The sequence below is a fragment of the Arachis hypogaea genome, chromosome 11, assembly GCF_003086295.3.
Source record: "Arachis hypogaea cultivar Tifrunner chromosome 11, arahy.Tifrunner.gnm2.J5K5, whole genome shotgun sequence".
Lineage (NCBI taxonomy): Eukaryota > Viridiplantae > Streptophyta > Magnoliopsida > Fabales > Fabaceae > Arachis > Arachis hypogaea.
Window position 1 is genome coordinate 16195177 of NC_092046.1, and position 19023 is coordinate 16214199.

The 19023-nt window shown below is 36.9% G+C and overlaps 2 protein-coding genes across 6 annotated transcripts; one reads left to right on the forward strand and one right to left on the reverse strand.

Moving 5' to 3' along the window:
• Positions 1–3486: 3486 nt before the first annotated feature.
• LOC112720403 (thioredoxin-like protein HCF164, chloroplastic) lies at positions 3487–7201 on the forward strand. 2 transcript variants are annotated; one of them, XM_025771347.3, is made up of 5 exons: positions 3487–4028; positions 4800–5074; positions 5605–5838; positions 6453–6556; positions 6699–7201. In XM_025771347.3, exons 2-5 carry the CDS (start codon positions 4904–4906, stop codon positions 6979–6981), a joined length of 792 nt encoding a protein of 263 aa, XP_025627132.1. In that variant the 5' UTR covers positions 3487–4028; positions 4800–4903; the 3' UTR covers positions 6982–7201. The 2 variants fall into 2 exon arrangements, with proteins under 2 accessions (XP_025627132.1, XP_025627133.1); XM_025771348.3 differs by having other exon boundaries at positions 3498–4028; positions 4803–5074.
• A 439-nt stretch (positions 7202–7640) lies between these two features.
• LOC112720402 (wall-associated receptor kinase-like 14) lies at positions 7641–13193 on the reverse strand. 4 transcript variants are annotated; one of them, XM_072206524.1, is made up of 5 exons: positions 12716–13113; positions 11536–12339; positions 10612–10675; positions 9787–9861; positions 7641–9053 (listed from the first exon to the last, which is right to left on the reverse strand). In XM_072206524.1, exons 2-5 carry the CDS (start codon positions 11644–11646, stop codon positions 7798–7800), a joined length of 1506 nt encoding a protein of 501 aa, XP_072062625.1. In that variant the 5' UTR covers positions 11647–12339; positions 12716–13113; the 3' UTR covers positions 7641–7797. The 4 variants fall into 4 exon arrangements, with proteins under 4 accessions (XP_072062625.1, XP_072062626.1, XP_025627129.1 ...); XM_072206525.1 differs by having other exon boundaries at positions 11536–12336; positions 12716–13050; XM_025771344.3 differs by lacking the exon at positions 10612–10675 and having other exon boundaries at positions 12716–13193.
• Positions 13194–19023: the final 5830 nt, after the last annotated feature.

Below are 19023 nucleotides of genomic sequence, written 5' to 3' on the forward strand. Positions count from 1 at the left end.
CAAACATCGAGCCCGGACTAACCCATGGAGTACTCTCCTGAAGGGTATGATCATCACCGGGAACACCTACGAAGTAATCTCCAAGACCTCCACCACCAAGCCCAGCATCAGTGTGAGTCGTCCGATCTCCCATACCAGATCCACGCGACCCACCCTCATGCCCGCCCTGATGGGCCCTATCAACCCCCGCAACATCACCTCCCATAGGCATCTGGGCACCCTCTCTAGCAGCACCCACTCTCCTCCTGCCTCCACGACCACGAACTCTCCCCCCACCCCTAACTGGGGGGTCGACGTCATCCATAGCAAGATCCACCCCGATCCACTCCCGCTGGCTACGACGTGTCCCAACTCGTGCTCTCCGCTCAATACGACGTTTGTCGGGAACGTCCTCGACCCGGTCCATATCTGGAAGTCGACCTGCACCCCTCTGCGTAGCCTCATCTGGAATAGGAATACCTCTCGGATCCCCCAATAACATCTCCGGCGACAAAAACCTCTTTCCGTGCTGATACCACCATGTCAAGAAATCGTGTGACGGACCGGGGTCGGGGACGATGTCAAACTGTAGAATGTGCTCCGCACGCTCCTGCCAGTGAACATGCCAGTCAGCGTACTGTGCCGGGAACCAACGGTCACCTCCTCTCCCATCCTTCGACATCAAGAAGTCGATGTTCAAGGCGGGAGACGGTATGGGCTGAACGCCGCCAAACTGAGGTAAAACTCTATCAACCTGATGCCACTCCACAACCGCAAAGTAAATCAGGGACGTCCTGCACCGCCATAACATCGTATCCCGAGGCTCCAAGACCTCTGGATGTACAACCTGGATGACGTCTAGTGCGCTATAGGGCATCCATATGAACTGGAAAAATAAAAATTAAAAGGGTTGGACAATATAAACTGAAACAATGACTTGAAATACACATATGTTCTGCGTACTTACCTGCCGAGGCTGTAACAAGTCGATCTTCAGGCGAGCCATCTGTACCCGAGGTCCCTTGTTGCTAATCCCAGGATTGTAACCAGACCATCTGCGTACGAGAAACATTAAAATTGGTTTCATAATCGAAAATAAATACGAGAAGAATATATAATACAAAACAATAACGGTACCTCGAGGCAAGGGGCCAGCTAATCTCATCATACCCAGATGGTCTAAGAGTGGGAAACCTCCAGAATATCCAAGACTGTAGTAACTGTAAAGGGCCAGCTAACTCCACCACATGTCTGTTGGCGACTCGGCACATGCACCTGTACAACCATGCAAGTGCCGCCGACCCCCAACTGTAGCGACCCATCTCCTCAAGCCGAGCAACATAAGGTAGCCATCTGATGTGTATACGATTGCCGGACTTGTCGGCAAAGAGCTGCATGCCCAATAACATCATGATATAGGCCCGGACAAAGCGCCTAACTGTCTCCTCATCAGCCCCGTCTGGACACTCTGCAAATGTCTCCTGAAACCAGGTGCAGTTGACTGCGAATTTCTGCACCTGGTTCTCGGGAGGTAAAACACCGAGCAACTCATGGAACCACTGCCAAGCAGGTCTCCCACCCTCAATGTAAAGGTGGAAGTCTGTCAGGCAACCACTAACGTAATCTCCGTCCACTAGCAACCCCAGCTGGTATGCGACGTCCTGAAGCGTGATGGTGCACTCTCCGAACGGCATGTGGAAGGTGTGCGTCTCAGGCCGCCACCTCTCGACGAATGCGCTGACTAGGGGCTCGTCTAGTCGGAACCATCTGTCATTCAGTCTCGCAAGATGGTACAATCCGGCCATCTGCAGGTACGGAACGTACCTCTCATCAAGACGCATCCCCTGCTGCCGCCTAACGCTAGATATGCAACGACGAGGCTGGCCAGTACATAAACCGCATAATTAGAACAGATGCACAACCCACTAACATATACAATATGTTTCATAAGGAACCAGAAAATAAATCGTGATGTGTAAAAGATATATGAAACAAACGACCAACATTTTATACACAAACCGCTCACTCAAACCTAGTGCAAATACCATTAACAAAAACAGATGCATGATCACATTTATTATAAACCACTACCGTTAACCGCTAAACCGCTAAACCGCTTAGTTAAACCGCTAACACTAAAATAAACCGCTATAAAAAACCATTAATAAAACCCACTACCATACACCACCAACTCAAACCACCCCCCTAAACCGCTAACCATCACTAAAACCACTATCCAAAACAATTAACACAAACCGCTTACAAAAACCAATTTCAAATACCACTAACAAAAACCACTGGCCTAAACCGCTTGCTTAAACCGCTAACACTAAAATAAACCGCTATAAAAAACCATTAACAATAAACCATTAGCCTGCACCACTATCCTAAACCACTATCCTAAACCACTAACAGTAACATAAACCATTATCAAAAACCATTAACAAATACCGTTATCATAAAATGCTTTCATAAACCACTAACCTCGTCGTTGATCACACCGGCGATATGAGCAACTCCATCCAAACGATAAAGCCTTCCCGGATCGTCCCCCATCGACAAAAAAAGGCGCTCTGCTCTTACTCGTACGAAAGGTTGGTCGTTTTCTCTGGGATTTGGTGGGGTTAGAGAAAGAGAAACTGATTCGAATGAACTTGGTTCGAACTCCTTTTATAGCCGAAACAGTTGTAATTCGAATCAACTTGATTCGAATTACTATGGAAATCCGTTTTAACCCTAATTCGAATCAATTAGATTCGAACCTCTCTACAGTGAACTTCTCCTAGTAATTCGAATTAACTAAATTCGAAATAGGTTATCTTAATTCGAAACGTATTGCTTCGAATTACATGCTTTTTTGGATATCTATAATTCGAATCATATTGATTCGAATTACGTTCATTTGTTGCATGGAGATAATTCGAATTATATAATAATTCGTCCTGGTTGATTCAGGTATGCATTTCAGGTTTGGCTGATTTTGGTAATTTGGACCTCTCCTTGGTATATTTGGGTTTTTTGCCCTAAAAAATAAATGATCATTTAAAAACCAATTTAACCATTTAATCGAGAATCAATTCTTGGAGTGATTTAAGCTCAGTTTGAGTAAATAGCTTAATTAAACTCTTTTCTAAAAATAACTTAAACAATAAATGATTATTTTAAAAATAACTTATAAATAAATTATTTTATGTTTAGATTTTTAGTTTTAAAAGTACTTATTTTATAAAAATGTGATAAAAAATAATAATATTATGAAAGAAGTCATTTTTTTAACTTTTTTATAAACTCCTAAATAGCTTCTTAAAAAGTTACAATTTGATTTTAAAACTTATACCAAAGATTAATACTACTACTTTTTATAAATCAAAAACTCAAAAAAGTTATTTTTAAAACTATCAAACCAGAAGTTAACTATCGAACCGTGTGAACTGGTTCGTTTTCGGATTGTCCGGTATATGCCAAAACGCCGTCGTTTTATTAACAAAAAAAATTTAAAAAGCCCACGGTTCCACGCCGCTCGGTCTCTCACCCATTCATTCTCAGTTCTTACTTCTCACTTCTCAGTCTCTCACCTATCTCCCCCACACACCAGAGAATAGAGACCTAAACCGTACCACTCAACCCCACGCCCCACGGCCCCACCTTCTTCATCGCCGAGCTACTCTCTATCTGCCGGAGGGTGTCGTCGCCGTCGGCCTAGCCTCAACCGAGCCTCCACCTTCTCCTCTCGGCGTCGCTCACGTGCACAGAATCCACGGGGTCCTTTGTTTTCTCCCGTCTCTCACATCGCTCCTGTCGTCCATTTTCCCGCCGGCGCTCTTCGTTTCTCCGTCGCAGTCCTCTTCTCAGCGTAGCGGTGGTTCGTTCTCTCCTCGGAATCTCTCTGTCTTCAAGCGCTCACTCTCTCCGAGCTCACTCTCTCTCACCGCGAACGTCTCTGCTTGCGCCCAGCCGTCTTCTCCTCGCCGTCACCTTCGTTCTCTCCTCCGCGTCTCTCTCTCTCTCTTCAAGTTCTCTCTCTCCGAGCTCACTCTCTCTCACCATTGGTATGCCTCTACTGCTTCTTAGTTAATGTTAATTTTGTTCTGACTTCTGAGTTAATGTTAATTTTCTGATGTAATATTGATTGTTGATTTTGTTCTGAGTTATTGTTTTCTGAACTAGTTATTGTTCATTGTTGTTAATTTTTCTGAGTTTAGTGTGTTTTCTGAGTTAACAGGGGGTTTAAATCCTTCCTTGAAATTGTTCTCAGGGCTAGCTTAAGATTACACGCATCATGATTCTTGGGAAGTGATGCTTCACCAAGTATCTGTTTATTTTTCTTCAGATTCATTTTTTTTTTCAAAATTTGACATTGGGTTTAAGTTTATGCGTAGTTATAGGAACAGAAGTCAAACACAATGAAGATTAGGATGACTTTTCAATGTTTGTTTTCCAAATACAAAAGGACTATATGCATCATGATTCATGGGCTAGTTTAGTGTGTTTTCTGTTTTCTGAGTTAGTGTGTTTGTCATGTTTGTACTTTTTATGAACTTTTAATTATAAATTTTAGATAAGTTATTAGATGAAATTGTGAAGTATGGAATTTTATTAGTATATAAACCAGTGAATTTAAATATTTGAAATTATATATTGCATTTTTAATAATTTTATTTATATTTAATTAAATCGGTTTAACCACGGTTTGATCCTGTTGGACCATTAAATTATTGAACCAGTCACTTGATCGGTTCACTGACTGGTTAGGTTCTCTCAACCTTGGTAGAAATAGATTTTCAGTCAAATTCACCTTCCTTATACGCTACTACCACCAGTAGTAGTTGCTTGCAGGTGGTCTCTACCTCGTGCTTCCCTGCTTCCTTGGAGCCTAGTAACCTGCCAAAAGCAACAAGAGGATTTATTTTGTCTTTCTCCCTCAATGGCTTGCTTCTGCCCAAGGCCCATCAGCCTCAACAGGTTTGGACCATCCCCTCAAATCCCTCAACCTCCTCGAATCATTGCAAATCCTCAGCAACGTCTCAAGAGAACCCGGAAATTCATAACCTTAGCTTGCCAAACAAATCCAAACCTCGACGACACCTCTACAAAGGTATTCATTATTTTTACTATTATTTGTTTATCTATTTATTATTATGAACTTCAGTACACTAGGTACTCCCTGCGCAACTTTGTTTGTTGAGTTAAATACCCACAGTGATCTCTGAGATTGGTCACGTGCATTAAAATAGCATTCAGTATTCTAATCGTACCAATTACGTGCAGTATGTTAATCCTAACAGCTAAATGAATCACTTGGGCTGAAGTACTAACCATAGTTACATGGACCATATGATATTTTATCTGGAAAATATACATATGACGTTCCGGTACGCATATGATTTAGTGTATGCACGAATTGGTACGCAGTATGCTACCTAGTCGATGAATTCATGTTACTATGGTACTAACATGAAGCAGTTTTGTCAATCTCAGAAACATAATTGATATAATTGAGATTTGACTATTTTAATGTCCGCGACCAATACTAAGGTCTAGCGACCAATTTAACGCTTGCTGTTGAAACCTTTGCTATTTATCAAAAAGAAAATAATAGAATACCCTTTAAAATTTTGTTGTTAGGAAAGGTTGGTTGTTGAGCCAAGCAATAGTAAGGGAACGAGTTCCCCCAAAGATGCTGCTGCTCCTTCTTCTTCTTCTTCCCCTCCTGGCCTTCCTGAATTACCGAACAAAGATACTAACAGGAAGATAGCAATTGTTTCTATTTTAGCTGCTTGGGGTCTTTTCTTGTCTTCAAGGTTGGATTTTGGTGTTTCCTTGAAGGATCTCACTGCCCTTGCATTGCCCTATGAAGAGGTTTGATCTCCATTATAGACTATTTGTCTTCTAATTCCAGCAATAAAAAGAATAAAAGTTAAAGTTTAATTGACATCAATTTATTTCTTGAGAGATGGGTAATGACTACTAACAATGTGACACCAATCTTGTTTGAGTTATTCCTTGAAAAAATGATCATAAGTTTAATTTCTAGTTACAGTGAAGAAGGCCAATTTAGTCTCTCAATAATAGGGAGTGTTTAAGTGTGGGGAAAAATTATTTGAATTTGAAAACACTTAAATGGCTAAATGCCATGGATTTAGAGATCAATTCACTTCCCTTTTCATTTACATGATTAACACTAAGCTTGATTTATAATTCAATTCAGTTTTTATTTTAACTCGTTCCAAATGTGCACATGGGGATTCACATAAATTTTTACTTGTTTTGAACAGAACATGGATATATTATAGAGTATAGACTGAAGTCACCTATTTAACTGTCTTTTAGGAACCAAAATAGTAATTTTCTCAAGAATACATAACAAGATAAATTAGAAACTTTGTAAAAGTTTGCAGCTGCCAATGAACTTTCTGTACTCATATATATACAAACAAATTTTCTTGTATTATTTATACTTTGTTGGGTATCAGGCACTGTCCAATGGAAAGCCCACTGTAGTGGAGTTTTATGCAGATTGGTGTGAAGTATGCCGGGAATTAGCTCCAGATGTGTACAAAGTAGAGCAGCAATACAAGTAATAAGTTTTATTGATGTTGAGCACTTTTATTGTTTTGCTAGTTCGTCAGTAAAAATAGCTACATTGCGTAATTTCATAAAATTGTTCAGCTCGTAATTTTTCATGTATACCTATTATTGACTTAGAACCTTGGCATCAGGGATCAAGTGAATTTTGTTATGTTGAATGTGGATAATACCAAATGGGAGCAAGAGCTTGATGAGTTTGGTGTTGAGGGTATTCCACATTTTGCCTTCCTTGACAAAGATGGAAATGAGGAGGGGAATGTGGTAGGGAGGCTCCCAAGGAAGTACCTGCTCGAAAATGTTGACGCGCTTGCTCGTGGCGAAAATTCAGTGCCACATGCTCGTGTTATGGGACAATATTCGAGTGCTGAAGCAAGAAAGGTGCACCAAGTTGTTGATCCTAGAAGTCATGGCTAAATTTCCCTGGTAAAATACATTGTTATTGTTACTAAGAAACTGCTTCTGAAGAGGCAGTTCATTTCTCTTGTATGCTGGCATTCATGTTCATCACAAGTGTACTGTATCATGAACATAATTTCCTCAACCGAAATGCCGAATTGTTGGGGCAAATGTTTGTATCCAAGAAAACCATCTAGACTAGATATGTATATACATGATATCTCAGTCTTAACAATTATTTTAGTAGTTAGTCTATTATAGTTAGTCTTAGGATATATGAGAACAAAATTTGCTATTCTTTATATTACTTAAAAGGTACAAACTTTTAAAAAATAATAGTGATGTAAAATTCATACTAATATTGACTTAATCTGTTATTTTATAATAAATTAATTTTATTTGTCTTGTGATCCGCAAGTTAAAAGTTCAAATTAAAAGACAACGATTAAAAAAGACAATGATCAACCCACCTTAGAAGATGTGAAGTTTTTAATTCAATACCTTAGAAGCAAGTGACACGTCATTAAGACATCAGAGAAGTGTTCAAACCAACAATATAGCAAAACCGACTATCTTATCTAACAATTTTCTATTCAAGAGCAGTGAAAATACAAAGAAAGATCAAAGGGCTTGGATTTGGATATTTCTATTTTCTAATAAAGATTGCACACAATAACTATTCAAAGTTTGCTTAGTATCGGAAAATTGAAGAATTTCATTGGATATCGTTAGCACAATTCAGAGAGGAAAGGAAACCAAGATCCTAATCGAAATCACACAAAAAAAATGGGCTATATCCCACAACTGCAAAGAGAACACAACTATTAACTACTTTCACTGAACTACATTTCCCAACAAGCTATTAGTTGAGGGTGAGCTAGGTCCACTTAACCAAGCAACATGCACAGAAACAGGGGAACTCTCCCTTACCTCTTCCAATGGAACAACACTAAATGCCTCACTCTCTTGTCCCCCTCTCTCAAAATGGACACTATTCATTGATTTCTGGCTTCTGTTTCGAGGCGACGAACAGGCGGACACGGCCGGTGAAGCCATGTAGATGGTTTCTTCCATAGTCGTCCAACCGCTTCGTCTGATGTGTTCTAGCTCCTCGGCAACTTCCATCATGGTTGGCCTCATGTCGCTATGAAAAGCCAGGCATCGAAACGCAAGCTCGGCTACCTTGTGAACAGAGTAGAGAGTCCAAGCATCTCTATGTGGTTCAAGGTAGGGATCAATGATCTCATCTACCAATCCACGCCTAATCCTATCAACAGCAAGTGCAGCCAAATTAATCTCGCTACGAGCCCTTGCGAAATCAACCACTTTCATGGCAGTTATTATCTCAACAAGAACCACTCCAAAGCTATACACATCGCTTTTATCAGAAAGATGGAAATTCTGATGGTATTGAGGGTCAACATAGCCAGGTGTCCCCTGCGGCGCTGTCGAGATATGAGAGGTTTCTGTCATGCCAATCCTGGAAAGGCCAAAGTCTGCAACTTTTGATTGGAAGTTATAGTCCAAGAGTATGTTACTGGATTTGATGTCTCTGTGATAAATTGGAGGATCTATTGCAGAGTGGAGATATGCAATGGCGTTGGCGGTTTCAGTTGCAATTGTGAGCCTTACTGTCCAAGAAAGTACTCCACCCCTCTCCCTCTGCAAATGTTGTGATAGAGTTCCATTCGGCATGTACTCGTAAACAAGTATCTGTTCTCCTTCCTCTACGCAGCAGCCGAGGAGGCGGACTAAATTTGGATGACTCACCGAAGATAGTAACTTGATCTCATTCATTACTTGGTCAATACTATTGGTGTCCCTGTATTTGATCTTTTTTATAGCAACCCACTCATCATTGTGAAGGTTTCCAGCATAAACTGTACCAAAAGCCCCAGTTCCCAACCTGTTTTTGTCAGAGAAAAAATCTGTGGCTCTTTCTATTTCCTTGTAAGGGTAGAAAGGGACACTGTTGTTGCCTGCAGCTTCTTGTAATATATGCTTTGCTCGAACTTGTTTTCGCAGCCAATTGGCGCGGCGCCTGGTGAAGTAACATACCAGAGACACAGCTGCAACCAGGAAGACACCAACTGTGATCACAGAAAGAATCACGCAGAATTGGTTAAAATCTTTGATAATGAAAATATTTTTCGAAAGAGAGAGAGTGTGTGACTTTGTAAACAAGATCAGGAGAAAATTGCAATCCACTATGACTTCCAATTATTAGTGATTCCTTCTCCCTTTATTTTTTCAGTTCCTATGTTGATGCCGTGATGGTAGAAAATCCAAATTCAACTTTAGAATGGTTCTTTGTACATAATTGTTTAGAAACTCAAATTGGCATGTAGTTATATGAATCCAAGTCAATATCGCAATTATGTAATTCACTTACACCCCCGTCTAAGTGTACTTTACTACTTTAGACTGTAAATGAATAAAAGTACACATGAACAAGTTAGAATGGATGAAAGTATACATAAAATAATTGTAAATATTAAAATACACTTCAAAATTATTTTTAATAGACAAAAAAGAGGAGTGCTAGAGGGTCAGCATTTTTGTTAAATTCTGACCAACACTTAACTATCAAAAGAAAATTGAATGATTCTACACCATTAGATGTAATCTCACACCATTAAAAACATCATTGATGACTAATTGATGGCTAAAAACCACAAAATCTGCTGGTCCTAAACTTTCTCATGTACTTTAATATTTACAAATTTATATTCATTTTAAATTATTTTATGTGCATTTTTGTCTATTTACTGTTGCTTAGGTATGTTCAACATTATATATAGCAGAAGGCTAGTGAGTTTCTACCTCCACTAAGGACACCAATTTTGATTCCTTCCCCGCATCTTCCAAACTTCAATCTTGAGCCCTTGCAATAAGAAACTGATGAGAAAACAATACACAGAATTAGAAATGTGAACAAACATATTTTAAAACCTAGAGTTCACTTATTCAAGTAAATCAAGTAGTTAGAACATAGCATAGGTCACTATATGATGCGGCTGAGTTTTACACGTCTTATAGTTTTGTATTCAACGCACATTAAAAAATGTGTACATATTAATCATTATCTATCATTATATTTTATTCATATCTGAACAAAAAAGTCAGGGAGTTCATATCCCACATCTGCCACCTTATGTGCAACTGGATCTGCAGTATCTTCAAGTTCTTTGTTGATTGAGTCAAAGCATATTTTACTTGATTTTTAATTTTCGAATAACTCATGCCACAGTCAATTTGTCAACCATAATAAATAAATAAATAAAATGATAAACATGTGTCGGTGAAATGGTGAACCAGTTTATCCCTAACTTCTCCCCCATATAATTACTCATAATAAAACGAAGGGTAACATATAATTTATACTGAATTTATCTTCCAAAATTAACCTTTAATTAAAGATTAATTGTATGTATAAACTAAATCACATATAAAGATAATTTTGGTGAATGTTGTTTATCAATAATTTCTCCACTTTTGAGGCTGACTACTAATAATTAAATGAAAGTTAAAGGAAAAAGATCAAATCCATCCAACAAGACATGTGCTATACCTAATGGTGATATATAAATAATGGAAAGGAACAAAATACATGTTGACTTTTGAAGAAGTCTTTCTTTGGCAAGTTACCATTCAAAAGAAGGATCGTATTAAACAAAGAAGCAACAAGCAGTTGCTTTTGGTTCCATAATCTCTGCAAAATCCAGGGTAAGACCCCAATTAGCTTCAATTTGTTTCTAAATAAATAATCGCCGCACTGGCACACAGAAAGTAGCCATGATTATTCGGTGGTTCCATTCCACTGAAAAATAAAAAATAAAAATAAAAAAATTGAATCTTATGCTTAAGTTTTCTTTTTTATATATCAAACGTCCCACCCCTCTCTTCCTTTCAGAAAAAAAAAAAAAAAAAATCAAAGCTCGCCATTATGGAGCATATAAAGCACACACTAATTTTTATTCCCCAACCAAAACTAAAAGTTAAGAAAAAAATTTGAAAAAGAAAAATTCAAAATTGAAGTGTTCCTGCATGGTAGGCCAGAGGATAAAGCACCAACCAGTTGCCAAAAACCACCTCGTCATCATTGAAATCCATTAATCATCATTATTATTATTATTATTATTATTATTATTAAAAAGCCAGAATTTCGATAAAACAATTTATCAGGATGTGCGTCGCAAAATCTAATTTTTAGAATAATGAATAATGTTTATTACTTTAATTTATTTTGATAAAAATTTACATGTAATTATCTTCATATAAAATTAATAATTAATAATATTTTAATTAAATTATTTCATTATTTTTAACTATTAATTTTATATGAAAACAACGGCATAATAATTTTTGAATATTTATAAGAAAAAATTTAAAGAACTAATACTTTTATTAAAATTTAGCCAATATTTAACAATAAAAAAAATGAATAATTTCACATTATTAAATGCAATAACTAATTAATGTCTGTAAATTACAAAATTTATTGATTCCGACCCCTTCTTTATTTACAATTATAAAAAAAAATTCATTAAAAAACAAATTGAGTGGACTGACCTTTCTGGCAACCGGTACCGTTGTTGAAGCCATCTCCTCTGAAACCGTCATGGCAGTGGCACCTGAACCCGTTCTTACTTGCTCCAACATTGACCTTATCACAATTCGCATTCTCAGAACAAATCCCACACGACCCTTGAAGCCACCACCCCAACTCAACCACCTGAAACTGCAGCGATACCTCTTTACTCTTATCAAAAGCAAAAGCAGAAAACAACGACCTGCACCCAATTCCTCGCCAATCCGTAACGCTCACAACATCGGCACGTTCCTTTTGATGCCGCGGTTTTGTGAAGCAACTAATGTTTTCAGTTCTTCTATCACACCCTTTAATCTCAGTCTGGCTCCCAATGAAACTAGCTATTGGGATATTGCAGCCTCCAAGCTCGTGTTCACAGCCTTGTACGAGGAAGCTGTTGTTCCATGTTGGACCATAGTTTTCTCCGAAGAGGGGTTCTATAAAATCCTTTCCCCGGTTGCATTCGGCCGGGAGAGTGATGAATATGCTTTCAGATGTTACGTTCTGGACTTGTAGATTTCCAATTTGGACTCTCTTGTTTCTGTTGGTGGTGGTGCAGTTAAGTTTGATTTCGCAATCATCAGAGAAACCAAAAGGGTACGGCAAGGAATATTCTCCGCAACTACGGTTGCAGTTATTGTGGTTCTTGCCTCTTGTTGTGTTGAACAACACCAAGATTGTTGTGAGAAGGAGGAGAATAGAAAGCTTTGTATGGGAATGAAACATTTCTTTATGAAACTTCAAATTGGGGTATGTGGGAATCTTTAATCAATAATATCACCCTTCTGCAAATAAAAAAATGGTTAGATAGATAGATAGATTCATACCCTGCACAATTGTAATAAGCTCTACTATAAATATTGAGTTCTTTCTTTCTTTCAAAAAAAAAAAAAAAAGAGACATCCTCATAGGTAGAAGCTTTGAGCTTCTTTTAAGAAATTAGAAAGAAAACAATATAAGTATGTTTCCGAGCATGAGGTTGAAGGATTAATTGAGAAATTAAAGGCTTGTAATTGATGCAGTTGGGGAGCCATCTATCTCAATAAATGCCCAACAAGCCAGGTGAAAAAAGCTATAAAAGCCTTAAGTTTGTTCCATAAAAGAAAAAAGTCAAAATGAAAATTTGAACATATGGTTTGTAACTTGTAAAGGTAACCATACCAATAACAACATGTGCATAGCTTCAAGGTTGACATTAATGACGCTATAAGTGGGATGATAAGTAGTAGTAATTCACCGAAAAACTTGAAGATCCAGGTTGATGAGATGGATATATATTGTAATAAATAGAGTTTCGAATATTCATATAGAGAAAGAAGAGAGAGTTGTTTAGCTAACAGTGAAATTAACAAGAAAATAATAAAATGAAATTGTTGCATAAGAGAAGCATGGCGAGCAGAGCAAATTGAGGTGTTGTTCTGAGAAGGTTCTTTCAAGTTTAAATTCATGCTCTATGTTCTGTGGCGTCAAGGGGGTTGACCTGTTAACTGGAACGTAACATACATGTCCTCCTTTCACTTTTTTCTTTTCTTAATTTTATGACAAGTAGTATAGGTATAGACTTATTTTATTTTATTATATTTTAATTTATTTCGCACAGAAAAATGGCCCACCCCCACAAGCCAAATTGGCTGAACGTAAGGTATGGGAACGAACTGATCAAATTAAAAGTTTCAGATGGGTAATTTCCCGTGTAAAATTGTATAGAAGGAGTGCAAGGCTGTTTTTTTAAATAAATAAAAAATATTTATTTTTCAGTTTAGATGAAATACAAAATTACAAATACTTAAGGTTTTGTGTAGTTTACGACAATTTTGCGGTCAGTCTTATTTTCGTTGGTTATGACAGCAAAATTGTCTCATAAAACTACTTAGAGGAATGCTTTTACAAATACTTAAGGTTTTGTGTAGTTTGAGGAATGTTAGGGCCAATAATTTTTGTGATTTGTAGTCATTAAATAGCCATCAATGATGATTTTAATGGTGTGAGATTAGTGTGAACTTTCATCCAATGACTCATTTTTCTTTGCTAGTTATATGCTGACCAGAATTTAACAAAATTGCTGGCTCCTAGACTTTTTCACTTTATAATTATAGGCTACAAAAAAAGCAATACCAATTCTTAAATCTCAATTGCACAGTCAATGAGAGCAAAATAAATAATACAAACTTTTCTACTTTAATTCCGCACACTCTAATAGCAAAATTAAGAAAGAAAAAGCCATCTCACTACGAAATAAAAAACACAACTAAAACAAGTTATCTATAAATATTAGATGACTAGTATTTTTTAATCATTTATTTTATATTTTAGTATTTTCTAACACAAATACAAGTTTAAAAAATAATTAATGAGAATATAGTTATTGTTGTTGTTGTTTATCCAAATACAATCACTAAACGTAAAGATAATGGTCTATATTTTGGCTGCATTGATTCCATAATTATGCATATGTAGTGGTTGCATTTTTTGATCGAACTTAAAATTTGTTCTAGTTGAAGGACGATGAATAAGTGTGTTATATTTGATTGTCATAAAAAAAAATTATGACCCAACAAATTAGAGTTTTACATTGAGTTGGTGAACATCGGTGATAATTCTTCATCCTGATGTCAGTTTCTCTAAATTCTGCGACGAAATCTGAAGGCGAAGAAACTGAAACTAGTGTCACAAGATTTCGTTCTATACTCCCAGTGATCAAACCCGATGGTGATAGGTTTTTAGAAGATTATGACTCAGACGATGAATGGATCCAAATTGGTTCTGATAGTGACAACAATGAAAAGACGATGTTCGTCCAAAAAGGCAACTATGTGTAGATTCTTTCATTACGGTATATATTGACACCACACGACCACTTTTTTAGTTACTTGCAAGTTCTAAGCTATTATTTGACATTGAATCCTGATACTATATTCGAGAAGATTTGATGCCTTTTAAGTCAGAAGATCCTAACAACTACAATATAAAAGGCAGTGTGGAGCTACAAATTGAACACAAATTCTATAACAAGAATTTATAGAATGAGCTTTCTAGAATGGTGAAAGAATATTTTGGTCCTTAAAGGACCAGGATACATAATGAAATAGATAAATTTTTTGGGCTCTCTCATAAATATAAATTTTTATCAAAAGAACCCATCCAACCACCATTGCACTTCATGACTGTGCTTCGACGCTGTCGTTCACGGCAGTACTGTTGACAAAGATTTCTTCATCACAATTTCTTTGACTTCTCCAAATTTCAATGAGAAAAATGACAACACCTTGAGAAGTTCTCTATTGGACCGTCCAGAAAACGACACCTTCAATTTTTTTTACTTCAATTTTTCTACTGCCATCGTGAACCCGACTCCATATTCGCCGACGAATTGTCCTTTTCCTGAGTCGGCTAACAATAATTTTTTTCTTTTTTTAGTTACTCTTTCCTCAACGCCACCCTTTCTTTCTCCTTATTCTACCTTAGGTGGAGAGTGAACAAATTAAAACGTCAACATGCAAAGGTTTTGAATTGAATGGATATCTAACCTTTACTTTAAAATTTAAAATTTTCTCCTCAGATCTCATAGATTCTTTATTTGAAACTCTTCAATAATAATAATCCAATTTCATTAAACAGTTTTTAAAAGTTATTAAAAAGAAAGGGAGAGAAAAGGGAAAGGAGAGGGAGAGGGGGAGGGAGAAGGGGGAGTGGGAAGAGCACTAATGTACTGTAACATGTAACTCATAATGCAACATACACATATCTGCATATTTGAATTTATTTATTTTTCATAATATAAGGTTTGATTGGTGTAATAACTCAAAAAAAAAAAAATTGTGGGCCACTCTTCCTTTTCTTTTTCCCTAACCCTAATCACACAAAAACACTCTCTCTCAACCCTCAGTCTTCACTAGCCGTCACCCTCCCCAAACCCCCTTCCTTACTCACAACACACACACAAATCACATGAATAAAGAAGAGAAGAATGGAGGGAGAGCTGCGCTGCGAGGGAGAAGAGAGGACCGCCGCTGCGTGTCCTGCCACTGCCCTCCCCACTGAGCCGCCGAACCGCCACACCTTGCTGCCAGTTGCCGTCATCATCAACAACGATGGAGGAGAGAGAAAGAGGCGAACGCAAGGAGAGAGAGGGAAGCCTTTGTGTTGTTGTTATCGTGTTGGAGGGCTGGCTGTCGGAGGAGCTGCTGCGACGAGCTCACCGCCGCCGTCTGGGTCGCTGCCGGAGAAAGAGAGCTTGCACAAGGAGTTGCTAGAGTGGCTCGCCGCTGCCGGAAGCGTCACTACACCTCTGGCCACCGGGAAGTCACATTGAGGTTGCCGTTCTTCTGCCGCCGCCGCTGCCGGGGTTTCTGGTCAATGGGTATGGCGCTGTTGTTGCCGGAACCACCACCGGTGCTGCCGCTACTTGTTTCCCTAAAGTCCGAGTCGTTGTGATTGCTGAGAAAGTGATTTGGAGCTGAGGTTGTGGCTGCTGCAGTTTCGGGTTGAGAGGAAAGGTTCCGTCGACGCGTTTGGATTATAGTTTCCACAATCGAGAACTATAGCCAGCTCTATCTTGTCACTACTCCGGTTCAAATTCTATGCTCATTCTTTCCATTCCACTTCAATCCTTCTTACCTTGAATTTGGCACTCTGGGTTTGGTATCTTCGGTCCCTTGGGACTACGTTGTGAGTAGGCTTTACATTTATAATTGTTTGATTGTGTATCTACAATTATTTTGATATATATATCTATTATGATATTTGAATTATAGCTATATTTGCTATGAACGATTTTGAATTGATTAAAATAATTGATTTATTAGAATTAAATAACTCATTTTTTATGAAGTTTATACTTTTGGAACTATACATGAGACTGTATATATTTTTTTAAAGTTTTGCATTATTCTAAAATGTTTGATTTTACTTGAATATCCGTTTTTGAAGCATTGAAGTATTTGTTGGTACTCACTTATTTTAAAAATTGTGAAATATATTTGAAATCTCTCATGATTGAAAAAGTATGATTGAAAAAGATTTCAGATGAGAGAGTATTATCTGATTTGATTTGATTTGATTTGATTCGATACCCTATATATATTTGAAAGATCAAATATTTGTTGTATTTGAAATTATATGTTTGGAATTGGTTTGGGAGGCTCGTATTAGAAAACTGTAGTTAACGGCGGTTATGATGTTAACTTAGATGGATCTAACTCAGACTCCAGCTAGCAGGGGTGTTGCTAGCCTAACGTGTAGGCCACACGTTAGATCTGTTATTCTGTTAGGACACACAAGAGGAAAGGGCTACCCATAGAGGTGGAGCCGCCCAGGTGTGGACTTTTGATTTGATTTTTGTATGAGAACTCCCTTATTGATTCACTTATTATTACTAACTATTACTTTCTAATTAAAATTACTTTGATGATAATGTTTGTATAATCTCATGTTGATTATAGATGTATTGTCTGGTCACTGAGTTACAAAACTCACCCTGTTTTCCTAAAAATATTTTTCAGGAACAAATATTTGACTGTGTGAGACTTTCTATTCAAGAGTAACGGTCTGCAATGAGTACTTATTCTTTGTCAAATTCCTAGAAGTATATGCTCCATATGTCACAGACAGGACCAACCATTCTTAGTTATTTTAATTTTTTTTGTTAAAAATATATAATTATTTATCTTAGAACTTGTAAAATATTTGTACTTGCTTATTGAACTTATATTTGACTATGTTAGGCTTGCTATAGGATTATTTTCCTGAGCGCCGGTCATGACTCATTTTGGGTCGTGACAGAGTGGTATCAGAGCTTAGGTTTAATCTGTGTAATATGGAGCAAGTGTCCTATGGTAGGATCACAATTCTATAAATAGAAGCGCGCCTATTTGTACGAATTGTGGCACTATCAGAGGCCTATAGGATTGTCATTCTTGTCCTTTATGTCGTTGTTGTCATCTGGTTGTTATCATATGACCTCTGCCGCTTCTTGTCACTCTTTTCCTTTCCAGCCGCTTCTTGCTACCCTTTTCCTTTCCTGCCGCTTCTTGCGACTCTTTTACTTCCCTTTGTACCCAATCTCGACTTATTCTCTAATAGATTTAAAGTTTGTGAATTTTTTTCATAGAAATAGAATGTTTTGAGTAATGGTACATAATATGAATTGATATTTAGCCCCACTTTTATCTACTTTAAGACATTAAATTATTAAATTGTTTTAGGTTCTGTTTGATCTTTAATTGCTATGATCCGTTTGAAATGTGTGTTTATTTAGTTTCTAGTTAAACAAATGTTAAATAAGTTTGCTAACTATAATACGGATGATAGATAATTGATTTTAAAGACACTAAATCCACAGCATGAGTTTCTTTGAGAAAGTTTTGTCTTTGTCCAAGATCATTGAAATTTCCATAGTTGATATTAACATTTGGATGTTAACCAAATTGAGTGCTAAAGTTCTATACTTAGTATAACTGGTCGTATGAAAAACACATTTGAGCTTCACTCAGGTAGAATCTTGTTGTTTATATGTTATTAAGTAAATACGTCTCTTAGATTATATGTGATTTCTAATTTTATAGACTTATTTGCTGAGCTTGTGGACTGATCATGGTGATTATGAAGTATTTGATGATTATTTTAAATGTGATAAATTGTAGCTTGCCTATGAGTGTTAGCCACTGATTAGATACTTGTTTGCTGATTCATGTCATTTGATTAGTGATTATTACAGTAATTAACAAGTAAATGATTTTGGTTAATTATTTTTTAGAGATCTATAAAGTTATTGGTTGTTGCTGCTGTATAGGAGTTAATCTTATTATTTGTTACTGAATTGGTGACTGATGTGACTGTAACTAGGTGAATCTTGGTTGTTATCTTGTAAAAATTTCTATTGAACGGGGGTAATAAACACTCTTAATTGCTTGTGTTGTTGTTGGAGATTATATGCCTGATTTGTAGTTATATATGGCGGATTAATAAATGTTTTGATTTCTTTAATACGATGAGGGCTTGATAATTTCAAATTAAAGTTTGTCATGATGAACTTGTGATATGTACAATACTTTTGTGACACACTTGAGCATCTGAATTTTTTCCTTCAAAATTAATTATTTTATTGACTAGAAAAGTTATTCCAACTCTTTCAGCATGTTGTTCTAACTTTTACTCAATATTATCTCATTGGTAGTCCATTATATGATGCTTTACGTAAGAGTTAGTTACTCTAGTCAGCACTATAAGATTTATGTAAAAAATGTTTAGTATTGCATTCACATTCTCAGTAAAAATGTTTAATGACCTTGCCTTGTTTATTTTTCTTTTTCTACACTGTTTTTTTTAAACCTAATTAATTTTTAACATGTCAAAACTATCAAGTATTGTGCTTATCATATAATCTGTGTTATGTGACTGTTTCTTTTATATATAGGATTATCGTGTTTCTATTTTTAGAGTGGCACATTTTTTTTTTAATTTTCCGATGA